This window comes from Oncorhynchus mykiss, chromosome 8, assembly GCF_057628025.1.
Source record: "Oncorhynchus mykiss isolate SJ-2025 chromosome 8, ASM5762802v1, whole genome shotgun sequence".
Classification (NCBI taxonomy): domain Eukaryota; kingdom Metazoa; phylum Chordata; class Actinopteri; order Salmoniformes; family Salmonidae; genus Oncorhynchus; species Oncorhynchus mykiss.
The window spans coordinates 67962909-67978046 of NC_143029.1; the positions used below are offsets into that span (position 1 = coordinate 67962909).

Genomic DNA, 15138 nt, shown 5'->3' on the forward strand with positions numbered 1-15138 from the left:
AAGAGTATCTCTACCACTCCTGCTGTCTCTAGAGAGTTGAAAACAGCAGGTCTGGGACAGGTAGTACGTCCGGTGAACAGGTCAGGATTACATAGCCGCAGGCAGAACAGTTGAAACTGGAGCAGCAGCACGGCCAGGTGGACTGGGGACAGCAAGGAATCATCATGCCAGGTAGTCCTGAGGCATGGTCCTAGGGCTCAGGTCCTCCGAGAGAGAGAAAGAAAGAGAGAATTAGAGAGAGCATACTTAAATTCACACAGGACACCAGATAAGACAGGAGAAGTACTCCAGATATAACAAACTGACCCTAGCCCCCCGACACATAAACTACTGCAGCATAAATACTGGAGGCTGAGACAGGAGGGGTCAGGAGACACTGTGGCCTTATCCAATGATACCCCCGGACAGGACCAAACAGGAAGGATATAACCCTACCCACTTTGCCAAAGCACGACCCCCACACCACTAGAGGGATATCTTCAACCACCAACTTACCATTCTGAGACAAGGCCGAGTATAGCCCACAAAGATCTCCGCCATGGCACAACCCAAGGGGGGGGCGCCAACCCAGACAGGAAGATCACGTCAATGACTCAACCCACTCAAGTGACGCACCCCTACAAGGGACGGCATTACCTCAAATATCGATGTTTTGTTCCCCGAGCCACTTAGTTATCACTTTTGCCTTATGGCATGGTGCTCCATCATGCTGGAAAAGGCATTGTTCGTCACCAAACTGTTCCTGGATGGTTGGGAGACGTTGATCTCGGAGGATGTGTTGGTACCATTCTTTATTCATGGCTGTGTTCTTAGGCAAAATTGTCTGAGGCTGAGAAGCAACCCCACACATGAATGGTCTCAGGATGCTTTACTGTTGGTATGGTACAGGACTGATGGTAGCGCTCACCTTGTCTTCTCCGGACAAGCTTTTTTCCAGATGCCCCAAACAATCGGAAAGGGGATTCATCAGAGAAAATTACTTTACCCCAGTCCTCAGCAGTCCAATCCCTGTACCTTTTGCAGAATATCAGTCTGTCCCTGATGTTTTTCCCTGGAGAGAAGTGGCTTCTTTGCTGCCCTTCTTGACACCAGGCCATCCTCCAAAAGTCTACGCCTCACTGTGCGTGCAGATGCACTCACACCTGCCTGCTGCCATTCCTGAGTAAGTTCTGTACTAGTGTAGCCCCGATCCCGTATCTGAATCAACTTTAGGAGACGGTCCTGGTGCTTGGTGGACTTTCTTGGGTGCCTTGAAGACTTCTTCACAACAATTGAACCGCTCTCCTTGAAGTTCTTGATGATCCGATAAATGGTTAATTTAGGTGCAATCTTACTGGCAGCAATATCCTTGCCTGTGAAGCCCTTTTTGTGCAAAGCAATGATGACGGCATGTGTTTCCTTGCAGGTGACCATATTTTACAGAGGAAGAACAATGATTCCAAGCACCACCCTCCTTTTTAAGCTTCCAGTCTGTTATTCGAACTCAATCAACATGACAGAGTGATCTCCAGCCTTGTCCTCGTCAACACTCACACCTGTGTTAACGAGAGAATCACTGACATGATGTCAGCTGGTCCTTTTGTGGCAGGGCTGAAATGCAGTGAATTCTTTTGGGGGGATTCAGTTCATTTGCGTGGCAAAGAGGGACTTTGGAATTAATTGCAATTCATCTGAATGTTCATAACATTCTGGAGTATATGCAAATTGCCATCATACAAACTGAGGCAGCAGACTTTGTGAAAATGTATATTTGTGTCATTCTCAAAACTTTTGGCCACGACTGTACTACCCCTACCTTGTCACAACACAATTGATTGGCTCAAACACATTAAGAAGGAAAGAAATTGCACAAATGAACTTAACAAGACACACGTGTTAATTGAAATGCATTCCAGGTGACTATCTCATTAAGCTGGTTAAGAGAATGCCAAGAGTGTGCAAAGGTAAAGCTTATGAGGCAAAGCTTGGCTATTCAAGGCAAAGCTTGGCTATTTTGAAGAATCTCAAATATAAAATATATTTTTTGGTTACTACATGATTCCATATGTGTTATTTCATAGTTTTTATGTATTCACTATTATTCTAAAATGTAGAACATAGTAAAAATAAAGAAAAACACTGAAATTAGTAGGTGTGTCCAAACTTTTGACTGGTACTGTACATATCCCAACCAGAAGCCATGGATTACAGGCAACATCCCCACTGAGCTAAAGTCTAGAGCTGACGCTTTCAAGGAGCGGGACACGAATCTAGACACTTATAAGAAATCCCGCTACGATCAAAATAAAGAAAAACACTTAAATGAGTAGGTGTGTACAAACTTTTGACTAATATTGTACATACAATCACTGTGGGGATGATGTTGTCGATGCACTTATTAACGAAGCCAGTGACTGATGTGGTAAACTCCTCAATGTTATTGGACGAATCCCGGAACATATTCCCATCTGTGCTAGCGAAACAGTCCTGTAGCTAAGCATCTGCTTCATTGGACCACTTCTGTATTGAACACATCACTGGTACTTCCTGTTTGAGTTTTTGCTTGTAAGCAGGAATCAGAAGGATAGAGTTATGGTCAGATTTCAGATTTGTGTGTAGTAAAGGTGATCTAGAGTTATTTCACCTCTAGGTGACATGCTGGTAAAAATGAGGTAAGACCAATTTTAGTTTCCTTGCATTAAAATCACTGGCCACTAGGAGTGCCACCTCTGGATGTGCATTTTCTTGTTTGCTTGTGTGTGTGTGTGTGTGTGTGTGTGTGTGTGTGTGTGTGTGTGTGTGTGTGTGTGTGTGTGTGTGTGTGTGTGTGTGTGTGTGTGTGTGTGTGTGTGTGTAGACTGGGAGGCACGTGTGGACAGCCATGGTCGTGTGTTCTATGTGGACCACATCAACAGGACCACCACGTGGCAGAGACCCACTTCAGCAGCCACGCCCGACGGCATGAGGAGGTCCGGATCCGTTCAGCAGATGGAACAGCTCAATAGAAGGTGAGTGAAGGGGTAGAGGGTAAGAAAGAGAAGAGAGCTAGGGAGACAGTGTCCAAAACACAGTTCTGTAGTCATGTTGTAGTCACTCCACTTTTTTTGAAGTCACTACGATACTTTTGGAATTGTTTCTTTATTTAATGTTCAAAAAGCACAACTGAAAACATGCATTATATAGGGCCATTTGGTGGTTGTAGGAAGAATGTAAAGGCTCTTTGTTTTTTGGATGATTTTCATATAAATGGTTCAGTTCTTTATGAGTATTGGGGAGTTCTGTATTAAGATCAAATGATTGAATCTCTGATACCAATATATTTTGTGTGCTGAACATTTGGTATGTGCTGTGGCTGCTTGCTATGTAAGGTGTGATTTTTTGGCGGGGCTAATATTAGAGCCATTACCAGAAGAACTCTCTATCAAATGCCTGAGATATTTTGGATGGAGAAAGAATTACTTGACAGTAAAAATCAAATGAGAAATGTGCAGAACAGGCTGTGAATAAGTGTTATTGCATAAGTGTTATTATACAACTGCAGTGCATTAAAATCTCTTAATGGGATTGGGGAGACAGAAAGGGAGGGAGAAGAAATTCATTATTGCTGCGCTGGTGGAATTCGCTGTGTGTGTCTGGAATGAGAAGCGTGTCCAATTGGAAGCATGAGCAGTGGACAGTGTCGGGGCTGTGTCAGAGATCTTTTTCATTGTCAGACTTTACATGTGTAGAAGACTATTATGGTGGTATAATCCATTGATCAATGGTCTCAAATTCAATTCCTCTCTCTCTGGGGCTTTGTGAGTATAAGCTTGAGTTCTGCCCCTCTTCTCTGGATGAATTAACATTGAATTCAATAACAAAAGTCCATATTCAATAGAATACAACTGTATTTTATCCCTACGGGCAGTTAAGAATCTGCACTAAATATTACTGGCAGACAAATTGTGACCTTTCAAGCTGGATTTGACTGCATAGACTCAATGAGTACGGTTACATGCACACAATAATGCAATTATTGTTGATAGTCAGATTACTATAATAGTTTGATTAAAACGTTGACATGCTTTGTAAGAAGAACGATTCATAATTCCATGTTAAACCAACACCCCAATACCCTCATAATGTCATGTATTGTCATGTTGTGTCTTTCTGTCCTTTCCTTTCACCCTGTCTCCCTCTGCTGGTCGTATTAGGTTACCTTTTCTCCCCCGCTTTCCCCCAGCTGTTCCTTGTCTCCTCCTAACTACCTCGTCACCCCTCTTCCCACCTGTTCCCTTTTTCCCTCTGATTAGACCTCTATATCTCTCTCTGTTTTTGTTCCTGTCCTTGTCGGATTCTTGTTTGTTGTGTTTCATGCCTGAACCAGACTATCGTCATGTTTGCTGTAACCTTGTCCTGTCCTGTCGGAATCTGCCGGTCTATCTGAGCCTACCTATGTTTGGTTATTAAAGAAGCTCTGTTTAAGTTAATTCGCTTTTGGGTCCTCATTTACTCACCGTAACAGAAGAATCCGACCAAGAATGGACCCAGCGACTTCGGATCCTCTCCACTCAGCCGTCGGGATCCAGGGAGCGATGCTAGGCAGACACAAGCAGGAATTGTCTGCTGCTCGACATGCCGTTGAGACCCTGGCCACCCAAGTCTCCAACCTCACAGAACAGGTTCACCATCTCCGCCTCGATCCACCGGCCACTTCCAGGGCTTTCGAATCTCCGGAGCCCAGAATCAATAACCCGCCGTGTTACTCTGGGGAGCCCACTGAATGCCGCTCGTTCCTCACCCAGTGTGATATTGTGTTTTCTCTCCAGCCCAACACTTACGCCAGGAGCACTGCTCGTGTCGCCTACGTCATATCTCTCCTTACTGGACGGGCTCGTGAGTGGGGCACGGCAATCTGGGAGGCAAGGGCTGAGTGTACTAACCAGTATCAGGACTTTAAGGAGGAGATGATACGGGTTTTTGATCGATCTGTTTTTGGGGAGGAGGCTTCCAGGGCCCTGTCTTCCCTATGTCAAGGCAATCGATCCATAACAGACTACTCTATTGAGTTTCGCACTCTTGCTGTCTCCAGTGGCTGGAACGAGCCGGCCTTGCTCGCTCGTCTTCTGGAGGGTCTCCGCGCAGAGGTAAAGGATGAGATTCTCTCCCGGGAGGTTCCTTCCAGCGTGGATTCCTTGATTGAACTCGCTATTCGCATTGAGCGACGGGTTGATCTTCGTCACCGAGCTCGTGGAAAGGAGCTCGCGCTCTCCGTCGCCCCCCTCTCCGCATCACTACCATCTTCCTCTGCCGGCTCGGGAGCTGAGCCTATGCAGCTGGGAGGTATCCGCATCTCGACTAAGGAGAGGGAACGGAGAATCACCAACCGCCTCTGTCTCTATTGCGGTTCTGCTGGTCATTTTGTCACTTCATGTCCAGTAAAAGCCAGAGCTCATCAGTAAGCGGAGGGCTACTGGTGAGCGCTACTACTCCTGTCTCTCCTTCAAGATCCTGCACTACCTTGTCGGTCCATCTACGCTGGACCGGTTCGTCAGCTTCCTGCAGTGCCTTAATAGACTCTGGGGCGGAGGGCTGTTTTATGGACGAGACCTGGGCTCGGGAACATGACATTCCTCTCAGACAGTTAAGGGAGTCCACGGCCTTGTTCGCCCTGGATGGTAGTCCTTTCCCCAGGATTCAGCGTGAGACGCTACCTTTAACCCTCACTGTTTCTGGTAATCATAGCGAAACCATTTCTTTTTTAATTTTTCGTTCACCTTTTACACCTGTTGTTTTGGGCCATCCCTGGCTAGTTTGTCATAATCCTTCCATTAATTGGTCTAGTAATTCTATCCTCTCCTGGAACGTCTCTTGTCATGTGAAATGTTTAATGTCTGCTATCCCTCCTGTTTCCTCTGTCTCTTCTTCACAGGAGGAGCCTGGTGATTTGACAGGGGTGCCGGAGGAATATCACGATCTGCGCACGGTGTTCAGTCGGTCCAGGGCCACCTCTCTTCCTCCACACCGGTCGTATGATTGTAGTATTGATCTCCTTCCGGGAACCACTCCCCCCCGGGGTAGACTATACTCTCTGTCGGCTCCCGAACGTAAGGCTCTCGAGGATTATTTGTCTGTAGCTCTTGACGCCGGTACCATAGTCCCCTCCTCCTCTCCCGCCGGAGCGGGGTTTTTTTTTGTCAAGAAGAAGGACGGGTCTCTGCGCCCCTGCATAGATTATCGAGGGCTGAATGACATAACAGTGAAGAATCGTTATCCGCTTCCTCTTATGTCTTCAGCCTTCGAGATCCTGCAGGGAGCCAGGTTTTTCACTAAGTTGGACCTTCGTAACGCTTACCATCTCGTGCGCATCAGGGAGGGGGACGAGTGGAAGACGGCGTTTAACACTCCGTTAGGGCACTTTGAATACCGGGTTCTTCCTTTCGGCCTCGCTAACGCTCCAGCTGTCTTTCAGGCATTAGTCAATGATGTCCTGAGAGACATGCTGAACATCTTTGTTTTCGTTTACCTTGACGATATCCTGATTTTTTCACCGTCACTCCAGATTCATGTTCAGCACGTTCGACGTGTCCTCCAGCGCCTTTTAGAGAATTGTCTTTTTGTGAAGGCTGAGAAGTGCACTTTTCATGCCTCCTCCGTCACATTTCTCGGTTCTGTTATTTCCGCTGAAGGCATTAAGATGGATCCCGCTAAGGTCCAAGCTGTCATTGATTGGCCCGCCCCTAAGTCACGCATCGAGCTGCAGCGCTTTCTCGGCTTCGCGAACTTCTATCGTCGTTTCATCCGTAATTTCGGTCAGGTGGCAGCTCCTCTCACAGCCCTTACTTCTGTCAAGACGTGCTTTAAGTGGTCCGTTTCCGCCCAGGGAGCTTTTGATCTCCTCAAGAATCGTTTTACATCCGCTCCTATCCTTGTTACACCTGACGTCTCTAGACAGTTCGTTGTCGAGGTTGACGCGTCAGAGGTGGGCGTGGGAGCCATTCTTTCTCAGCGCTCCCTCTCTGACGACAAGGTCCACCCATGCGCGTATTTTTCTCATCGCCTGTCGCCGTCGGAACGTAACTATGATGTGGGAAACCGCGAACTGCTCGCCATCCGGATAGCCCTAGGCGAATGGCGACAGTGGTTGGAGGGGGCGACCGTTCCTTTTGTCGTTTGGACTGACCATAGGAACCTTGAGTACATCCGTTCTGCCAAACGACTTAATGCGCGTCAGGCGCGTTGGGCGCTGTTTTTCGCTCGTTTCGAGTTCGTGATTTCTTATCGTCCGGGCTCTAAGAACACCAAGCCTGATGCTTTATCTCGTCTCTTCAGTTCTTCAGTAGCCTCCACTGACCCCGAGGGGATTCTCCCTGAGGGGCGTGTTGTCGGGTTGACTGTCTGGGGAATTGAGAGGCAGGTAAAGCAAGCGCTCACTCACACTCCGTCGCCGCGCGCTTGTCCTAGGAACCTTCTTTTCGTTCCCGTTCCTACTCGTCTGGCCGTTCTTCAGTGGGCTCACTCTGCCAAGTTAGCCGGCCACCCTGGCGTTCGGGGTACGCTTGCTTCCATTCGCCAGCGTTTTTGGTGGCCCACCCGGGAGCATGATACGCGTCGTTTCGTGGCTGCTTGTTCGGTCTGCGCGCAGACTAAGTCCGGTAACTCTCCTCCTGCCGGCCGTCTCAGGCCGCTTCCCATTCCCTCTCGACCGTGGTCTCACATCGTCTTAGATTTTGTCACCGGACTGCCTTCGTCAGCGGGGAAGACTGTTATTCTTACGGTTGTCGATAGGTTCTCTAAGGCGGCTCATTTCATTCCCCTTGCTAAGCTTCCTTCTGCTAAAGAGACGGCACAAATCATCATCGAGAATGTTTTCAGAATTCATGGCCTTCCGTCAGACGTCGTTTCGGACAGAGGTCCGCAATTCACGTCTCAATTTTGGAGGGAGTTTTGCCGTTTGATTGGGGCTTCCGTCAGTCTCTCTTCCGGCTTTCACCCCCAGTCTAACGGTCAAGCAGAACGGGCCAATCAGACTATTGGTCGCATCTTACGCAGTCTTTCTTTTCGCAACCCTGCGTCTTGGTCAGAACAGCTCCCCTGGGCAGAATACGCCCACAACTCGCTTCCTTCGTCTGCGACCGGGCTATCTCCTTTTCAGAGTAGCCTCGGGTACCAGCCTCCGCTGTTCTCATCTCAGTTCGCCGAGTCCAGCGTCCCCTCCGCTCAGGCTTTTGTCCAACGTTGCGAGCGCACCTGGAAGAGGGTCAGGTCTGCACTTTGCCGTTATAGGACGCAGACTGTGAGGGCTGCTAATAAGCGTAGAACTAAGAGTCCTAGATATTGTCGCGGTCAGAGAGTTTGGCTCTCCACTCAGAACCTTCCCCTTAAGACGGCTTCTCGCAAGTTGACCCCGCGGTTCATTGGTCCGTTCCGTATTTCTCGGGTCATTAATCCTGTCGCAGTTCGACTTCTTCTTCCGCGATACCTTCGTCGCGTCCACCCGGTCTTCCATGTCTCCTGTATCAAGCCCGTTCTTCGCGCCCCCGCTCGTCTCCCCCCCCCCCCCCCCCATCCTTGTCGAGGGCGCACCCATCTACAGGGTCCGCAGGATTTTGGACATGCGTCCTCGGGGCCGTGGTCACCAGTACCTCGTAGATTGGGAGGGGTACGGTCCTGAGGAGAGGAGTTGGGTTCCCTCTCGGGACGTGCTGGACCGTGCGCTGATCGAGGATTTCCTCCATTGCCGCCAGGTTTCCTCCTCGAGTGCGCCAGGAGGCGCTCGGTGAGTGGGGGGGTACTGTCATGTATTGTCATGTTGTGTCTTTCTGTCCTTTCCTTTCACCCTGTCTCCCTCTGCTGGTCGTATTAGGTTACCTTTTCTCCCCCGCTTTCCCCCAGCTGTTCCTTGTCTCCTCCTAACTACCTCGTCACCCCTCTTCCCACCTGTTCCCTTTTTCCCTCTGATTAGACCTCTATATCTCTCTCTGTTTTTGTTCCTGTCCTTGTCGGATTCTTGTTTGTTGTGTTTCATGCCTGAACCAGACTATCGTCATGTTTGCTGTAACCTTGTCCTGTCCTGTCGGAATCTGCCGGTCTATCTGAGCCTACCTATGTTTGGTTATTAAAGAAGCTCTGTTTAAGTTAATTCGCTTTTGGGTCCTCATTTACTCACCGTAACACATAATCCTGTTTCCATGGACAGATCTGAAATCAGGATACTGAATGCACTCTGATAAATGCAGAAAATCACCAATCAAAATAAACGTTCTACCACGTTCTACCATGTTATTTCTGGGAAGCATATTTGATTCTGAGTTCGCACATATACAGTTTGTATGTGAAAACTACTTCTAAGACGCATATATTGAGTTGTTTCCGAACTCACTTCATTCGGTCTAAAGAGGGAGGCTCTCGGCTGGTGTTAGCACATACACAGATCAAATACACCGCTGGAACACCGATTAAGATGTTTACATGTTCTAATAATTTGAAAGATTAAAACAAGTTGTTTTAATCTGCCTATGTTTACTTCGATGTTGACCGTACGCCAATTAAGATAAGCAAGGTAATGTGTTTACATGATTACTGCATAATCTTCCTACTGCCATAGTCAGTTTAGAATCAAATTATTACTGTGCATGTAAACATACTCAGATAAGAGATAGCATATGATAAGTCATGTTCACTAGTTTCTTGCACTCTTAAAGAATTGGTCTACATGCAGGCAGCGGTGCTCTGATTTCTGGATGTTTGGTAAATGTGTGCTGGTGTGTTTGTCAGGTACCAGAGCATCCAGAGGACCATGGCCACAGACAGGAGTGAGAATGAAGAAAGCAGAAGCAGGAGTGAGAGAACAAGCCTCAACAACAACAGCAGTGAGACTGACTCTCCTCCAATGGCTAATGGTGAGTAGGACCACACCACAATGTCACAATTACAGAATGCAATAAGCTGATGTGCTATTTAAGTGTAGTCTTGCTTTGTAAAACTAATGGGTCTACACATATCCTGTTTAGTGAGAGACTTATCAAAGTACTACATACATACAAAATTGTACATAAGTCACCATTCAGTGAATTGTTCCTTTGTTTCTCCTGGTGTGTGTGTGTAGAGCTGAGAAGAGACAGCTCCTCCTCATCATCATCATCTCCAGTCAACAGTCAGAAAATCACAGCTCTGCTACAGAGCCCAGCAGTGAAGTTCATCACACACCCAGAGTTCTTCACTGTCCTCCACGCCAACTATGTGAGTACCTGTCTCCCCAGTGGACATTTATAACTCTACACAGTCAGCATGGCTCATCTGACAAATAAGCATAATTTCCCTTTGAACAGCAATATCAATGCTTAGTAACGTATTGTCTTCAGTAACAGATGCTTAATATTCTTCCATTTTGGTTCAGATTGTTTGCATATGGAGTTTCTAGTTTCCATGGTCATGCCGAGCTCTTCTTCTCTTCTCAGGGGGCCTATCGCATGTTCACCAGCAGTACGTGCCTGAAGCACATGATCCTGAAGATTCGTAGAGATGCTCGTAACCTTGAGAGGTACCAGCACAACAGAGACCTGGTCACATTCCTCAACCGCTTCGCTGACGCCCAGCTGGAACTGCCCCGGGGCTGGGAGATCAAGACTGACCCTCAGGGCAAGGTGCAGAGACAAAGATCCTCAGTTCATCCACAGATAACTCACCCACCTATTCACATAAGGGCTGATTGTACCTTGGTTGAAAGATGGAAAATATGTGGGAAAATTGAGGGGTGGGGTGGGCTGAATAAGTATACTAATTATACTATTGATTTGGTATTTGCCTTCAGATCTAGCAGTGTTTAGATTTGTGTTTCTAACTTTGGTAAGTTTTTACCTGTAACATCTTCTCTTTGGTCCAGAACTTCTTTGTGGACCACAACAGCCGGGCGACCACGTTCATCGACCCCAGAATCCCCCTACAGAACGGTTGCCTGCCCAACCACCTGACCCACAGGCAGCACCTGCAGAGACTACGCAGCTACAGCGCAGGAGAGGTCAGGAGAGTCAAACAGCACACAGAAGACATTTCCTTGTTTTTAAGTGTAGTAACTGTTTAATAAGGGCCAATCATGTAATAGAATGATGGAAATATGGAATTTAATTTATGTATTTGCTTGTTTATAACTGATCCTTTTTTCATATGTATTTTTTCAGGCCTCTGAGGTCTCCCGTAGTCGAGGTGTGGCCTTGTTGTCACGGCCAGGGAACAGTGTGGTGGCAGCAATACGGAGTCAGCATCCCCCAGACCCAGTGCCACAAGGTGTGTACTGTACATACACAAAGAACACAGTCATAATTCACATTTACCATATAGTTTCTGTTGTGTAAGTCTGTCTTCTGAACTCAATTCCACTCACAGCTTATAATGAGAAGATAGTGGTCTTCCTGCGTCAGCCTGGAATACTAGAAGTTCTAACAGAGCGCCAGCCAGCCCTGTCCAGGAACCATTCCCTGAGGTAGATAAACACTGGGGGATAAATTGGATTTGTTTTTCAAATAAGGACCTTGTAGATTCAGATAATCTGAATATTTCTCACTCACTACTGTATTGGTTCCTTTGGGAGAAATAAAGGGTAACGCCTTACATTAGTGCCTTTATTACTGTGTAACTACTCATGTAATTACAGTGTAACAAGTCTTGTAATTACTCATTATTACTTATAGCAGTAACCATAACCTTACCCCTAGCATTATATCCACATCCTGGTTCAACCCTAACCCAAGCCTCAACCCTAACCCTAACCCTAGCTTCATGTCCACATCCCGGTACAACCCTAACCCAAGCCTCAACCCTAACCCTAACTCTAACCTTAACACTAGCTTCATGTCCACATCCCGGTACAACCCTAACCCAAGCCTCAACCCTAACCCTAACCTTAACCCTAGCTTCATGTCCACATCTCGGTTCAACCCTAACCCTAACCTTAACCCTAGCTTCATGTCCACATATCGGTTCAACCCTAACCCTAACCTTAACCCTAGCTTCATATCCACATCTCGGTTCAACCATAAGCCTAACCTTAACCCTAGCTTCATATCCACATCTCGGCACAACCCTAACCCTAACCTTAATCCTAGCTTCATGTCCACATCTCGGTACAACCCTAACCCTAACCTTAACCCTAGCTTCATGTCCACATCTCGGTACAACCCTAACCCTAACCTTAACCCTAGCTTCATGTCCACATCTCGGTACAACCCTAACCCTAACCATAACCCTAGCTTTATGTCCACATCTCGGTACAACCCTAACCCTAACCTTAACCCTAGCTTCATGTCCACATCTCGGTTTAACCCTAACCCTAACCTTAACCCTAGCATTAATGTCCACATCTCGGTTCAACCCTAACCCTGAAGTAACCCTAAGTACGGTGTATTAATGAGTACTTGTTACACTGTAATTATAGGAATAGTTACACAGTAATAAAGATGATAAAGTTATTCTATTCTATGTCAGATTTGATAAAACACACCTACCCAGTCTAGTCCAGATTATAGTGTCATGTGTGCTTGCAGGGAAAAGATCCACTACATCAGAACAGAGGGTACCCAAAGACTGGAGAAACTGGCATGTGATGCAGACCTGGTTATACTATTGAGGTAGGATGCAACTGTACATATTACCCCTGAAAAAAAAAACTGTTGTAGTATTGTAATTATTTTCATTTTTGTGACTTTTTGTTCTCTATGCAGCTTGTTTGAAGAGGAAATCATGTCATATGTTCCACCCTCCTTCCATCCTGGCTTCAGCTTCTCTCCTCGTTGTTCACCTGGGTCTTCACCACAGAGTTCTCCAGGTGGGTTTGCACTAATGACAAATGGAGAGATAGTGGGTTGAAAATGTACACACATTTGGTTAATTCACAAGAATTGGTCAAATAAAAACGTCACAGATGGTTATCCTGGTGTGGTCTGTGTCTCATGTCATGGAGTTGAATGCGCTTGTCAACAGGAATGTCAAGAGCGAGAGCACCTGCCCCGTACCGGAGAGACTTTGAGGCCAAACTACGCAACTTCTACAGGAAACTGGAGGCTAAAGGCTATGGCCAGGGCCCAGGAAAAATCAAGTAAGGAAAACTGTCCAGCAACATGATCACTCACACCTTTTTCAAGTATAGTTACAGCTCTATACAACCCTACTTTTTCTTTTCTCTTTAAATTTTACCCTGTTTTTCTCCCCAATTTCGTAGTATCCAATTATTAGTTACTATCTTGTCTCATCGCTACAACTCCCGTACGGGCTCGGGAGAGACGAAGGTCAAAAGTAATTCGTCCTCCGAAACACAATCCAACCAAGCCGCACTGCTTCTTAACACAGCGCGCATCCAACCCGGAAGCCAGCCGCACCAATGTGTCGGAGGAAACACCGTGCACCTGGCGACCTTGGTTAGCGCGCACTGCGCCCAGCCCGCCACAGGAGTCGCTGGTGCGCGATGAGACAAGGATATCCCTACCGGCCAAACCCTCCCTAACCCGGACGACACTAGGCCAATTATGCGTCGCCCCACGGACCTCCCAGTCGCGACCGGCTGCGACAGAGTCTGGGAGCGAACCCAGAGTTTCTGGTGGCACAGCTAGCGCTGCGATGCAGTACCCTAGACCACTGCGCCACCTGGGAGGCCACAACCCTACTGTTTCTAAGAAACTTTAGGGTTGTGTGTGCAAATTAGCACCATGTTGTATATCCATGTCTGTGTTGCTCAGCATCCTATGATGTTGTTGTGTTCCAGGCTTATTGTCCGGAGAGACCACCTGTTGGAGGGTACCTTTAACCAGGTCATGGCCTACTCACGCAAGGAACTACAGAGGAATAAGCTCTACATCACCTTCATAGGAGAGGAGGGGTAAGCCAAAGCTGCTTCTATTGACCTGAACACAGACATTACAACAAAGAGGGACTTTGATCTGTGGAGTTCAACCATTGCATGAAAGTGCATGTCTTTACAATTATGGAATTAAATTAAGTTACTTGAAAAAGTAATGCATGTGTCAAGAAAGAACCCCCTCTCGTCTTTTAAAGAATGAACTGCTAGTTTTTGGGCTATATAGAGGATAGTGCATGTCTGTTTCATTCTTCTAGCATCACTGACTGCTACTGACAGATAACTGGTCTCTTCTCTTCCCACGCCGTCAGGCTGGACTACAGTGGGCCGTCCAGAGAGTTTTTCTTCCTGCTGTCTCAGGAGCTGTTCAACCCCTACTATGGCCTGTTTGAGTACTCAGCCAACGACACGTACACCGTCCAGATCAGCCCCATGTCTGCCTTCGTAGAGAACCATCTGGAATGGTGAGAGGACATCTGTTCGTCCTGGGTTTAAACTTGTCCTGGGTTGTGTTCATTAGGCACCAAAGGGAAGAAAACTGACTAACTGTGAGGGACGACCTTGACTTGTCAAATGAGAAACAATCTTTGTTGTGTTCTGTTGCAAAGCGTTTTCAAGTGTTTTCCATTGTCCTAATGAACATGACCATGGGCTTGTTCTTCGTTTACTTATTTGAGACAGAAAATGAATGGGTTTCATGGAAGTCTCATGTGATGAGACCTAAACACTTTCATTGCATTGGATTTGTAATTGTGTGTGAGACCTGTCTCTGTGTGTTTTTGTGCAGGTTCCGGTTTAGTGGGCGTATTTTGGGACTGGCGTTGATCCACCAATATCTCCTGGATGCCTTCTTCACGCGGCCCTTTTACAAGGCTCTCCTCAGACTGTGAGTTTATGTCTGTCTGCCTGCACACCTGCCTGTCTGTGTTTCTGTCTCTGTCTGTCTGAATTGGCCTTTACAATTATTCTATATGGAAACATGTCTCTGCCACGTACACAAGAAAGAAACATTATCCAGAATTGATTAGTGCGCAATCAGGCATAAATGTTGCCAGTAGTTTTAGACTTAACACAGTCAACCCAGATTGACTTTCTAGCGTGATAACTAAAGACAAGTCTCTCCAGATTGGATGATGATGATGATAGACTACTGACAGAACAACTGACAGAATCAGCATCCTTTACATTTACACACAAAGAAAGTTAATCACTCCCCTTAATTGACTTTAAGACAATGGATTGCTTTGTGCAGTAATAGCTAGTGAACCCCACACACCCACACCTTCACACCCTCTTAGGTATGTGTTCATCTGTGAGATAAATATGTTTAC

The 15138-nt window shown here is 46.8% G+C and overlaps 1 protein-coding gene across 1 annotated transcript in view; it reads left to right on the forward strand.

The window, feature by feature from the left end:
- Positions 1 to 15138, forward strand: part of LOC110530963 (E3 ubiquitin-protein ligase HECW1) — a 68753-nt gene that overhangs the window by 40242 nt on the left and 13373 nt on the right. The window contains exons 11-23 of the mRNA XM_036986005.2: positions 2837 to 2987; positions 9736 to 9860; positions 10067 to 10200; positions 10419 to 10604; positions 10844 to 10978; positions 11139 to 11244; positions 11344 to 11440; positions 12501 to 12584; positions 12678 to 12781; positions 12937 to 13051; positions 13715 to 13828; positions 14119 to 14271; positions 14595 to 14693. Coding sequence (XP_036841900.2) covers positions 2837 to 2987; positions 9736 to 9860; positions 10067 to 10200; positions 10419 to 10604; positions 10844 to 10978; positions 11139 to 11244; positions 11344 to 11440; positions 12501 to 12584; positions 12678 to 12781; positions 12937 to 13051; positions 13715 to 13828; positions 14119 to 14271; positions 14595 to 14693 — 1603 coding nt within the window. The remainder of the gene's footprint in view (positions 1 to 2836; positions 2988 to 9735; positions 9861 to 10066; positions 10201 to 10418; positions 10605 to 10843; positions 10979 to 11138; positions 11245 to 11343; positions 11441 to 12500; positions 12585 to 12677; positions 12782 to 12936; positions 13052 to 13714; positions 13829 to 14118; positions 14272 to 14594; positions 14694 to 15138) is intronic.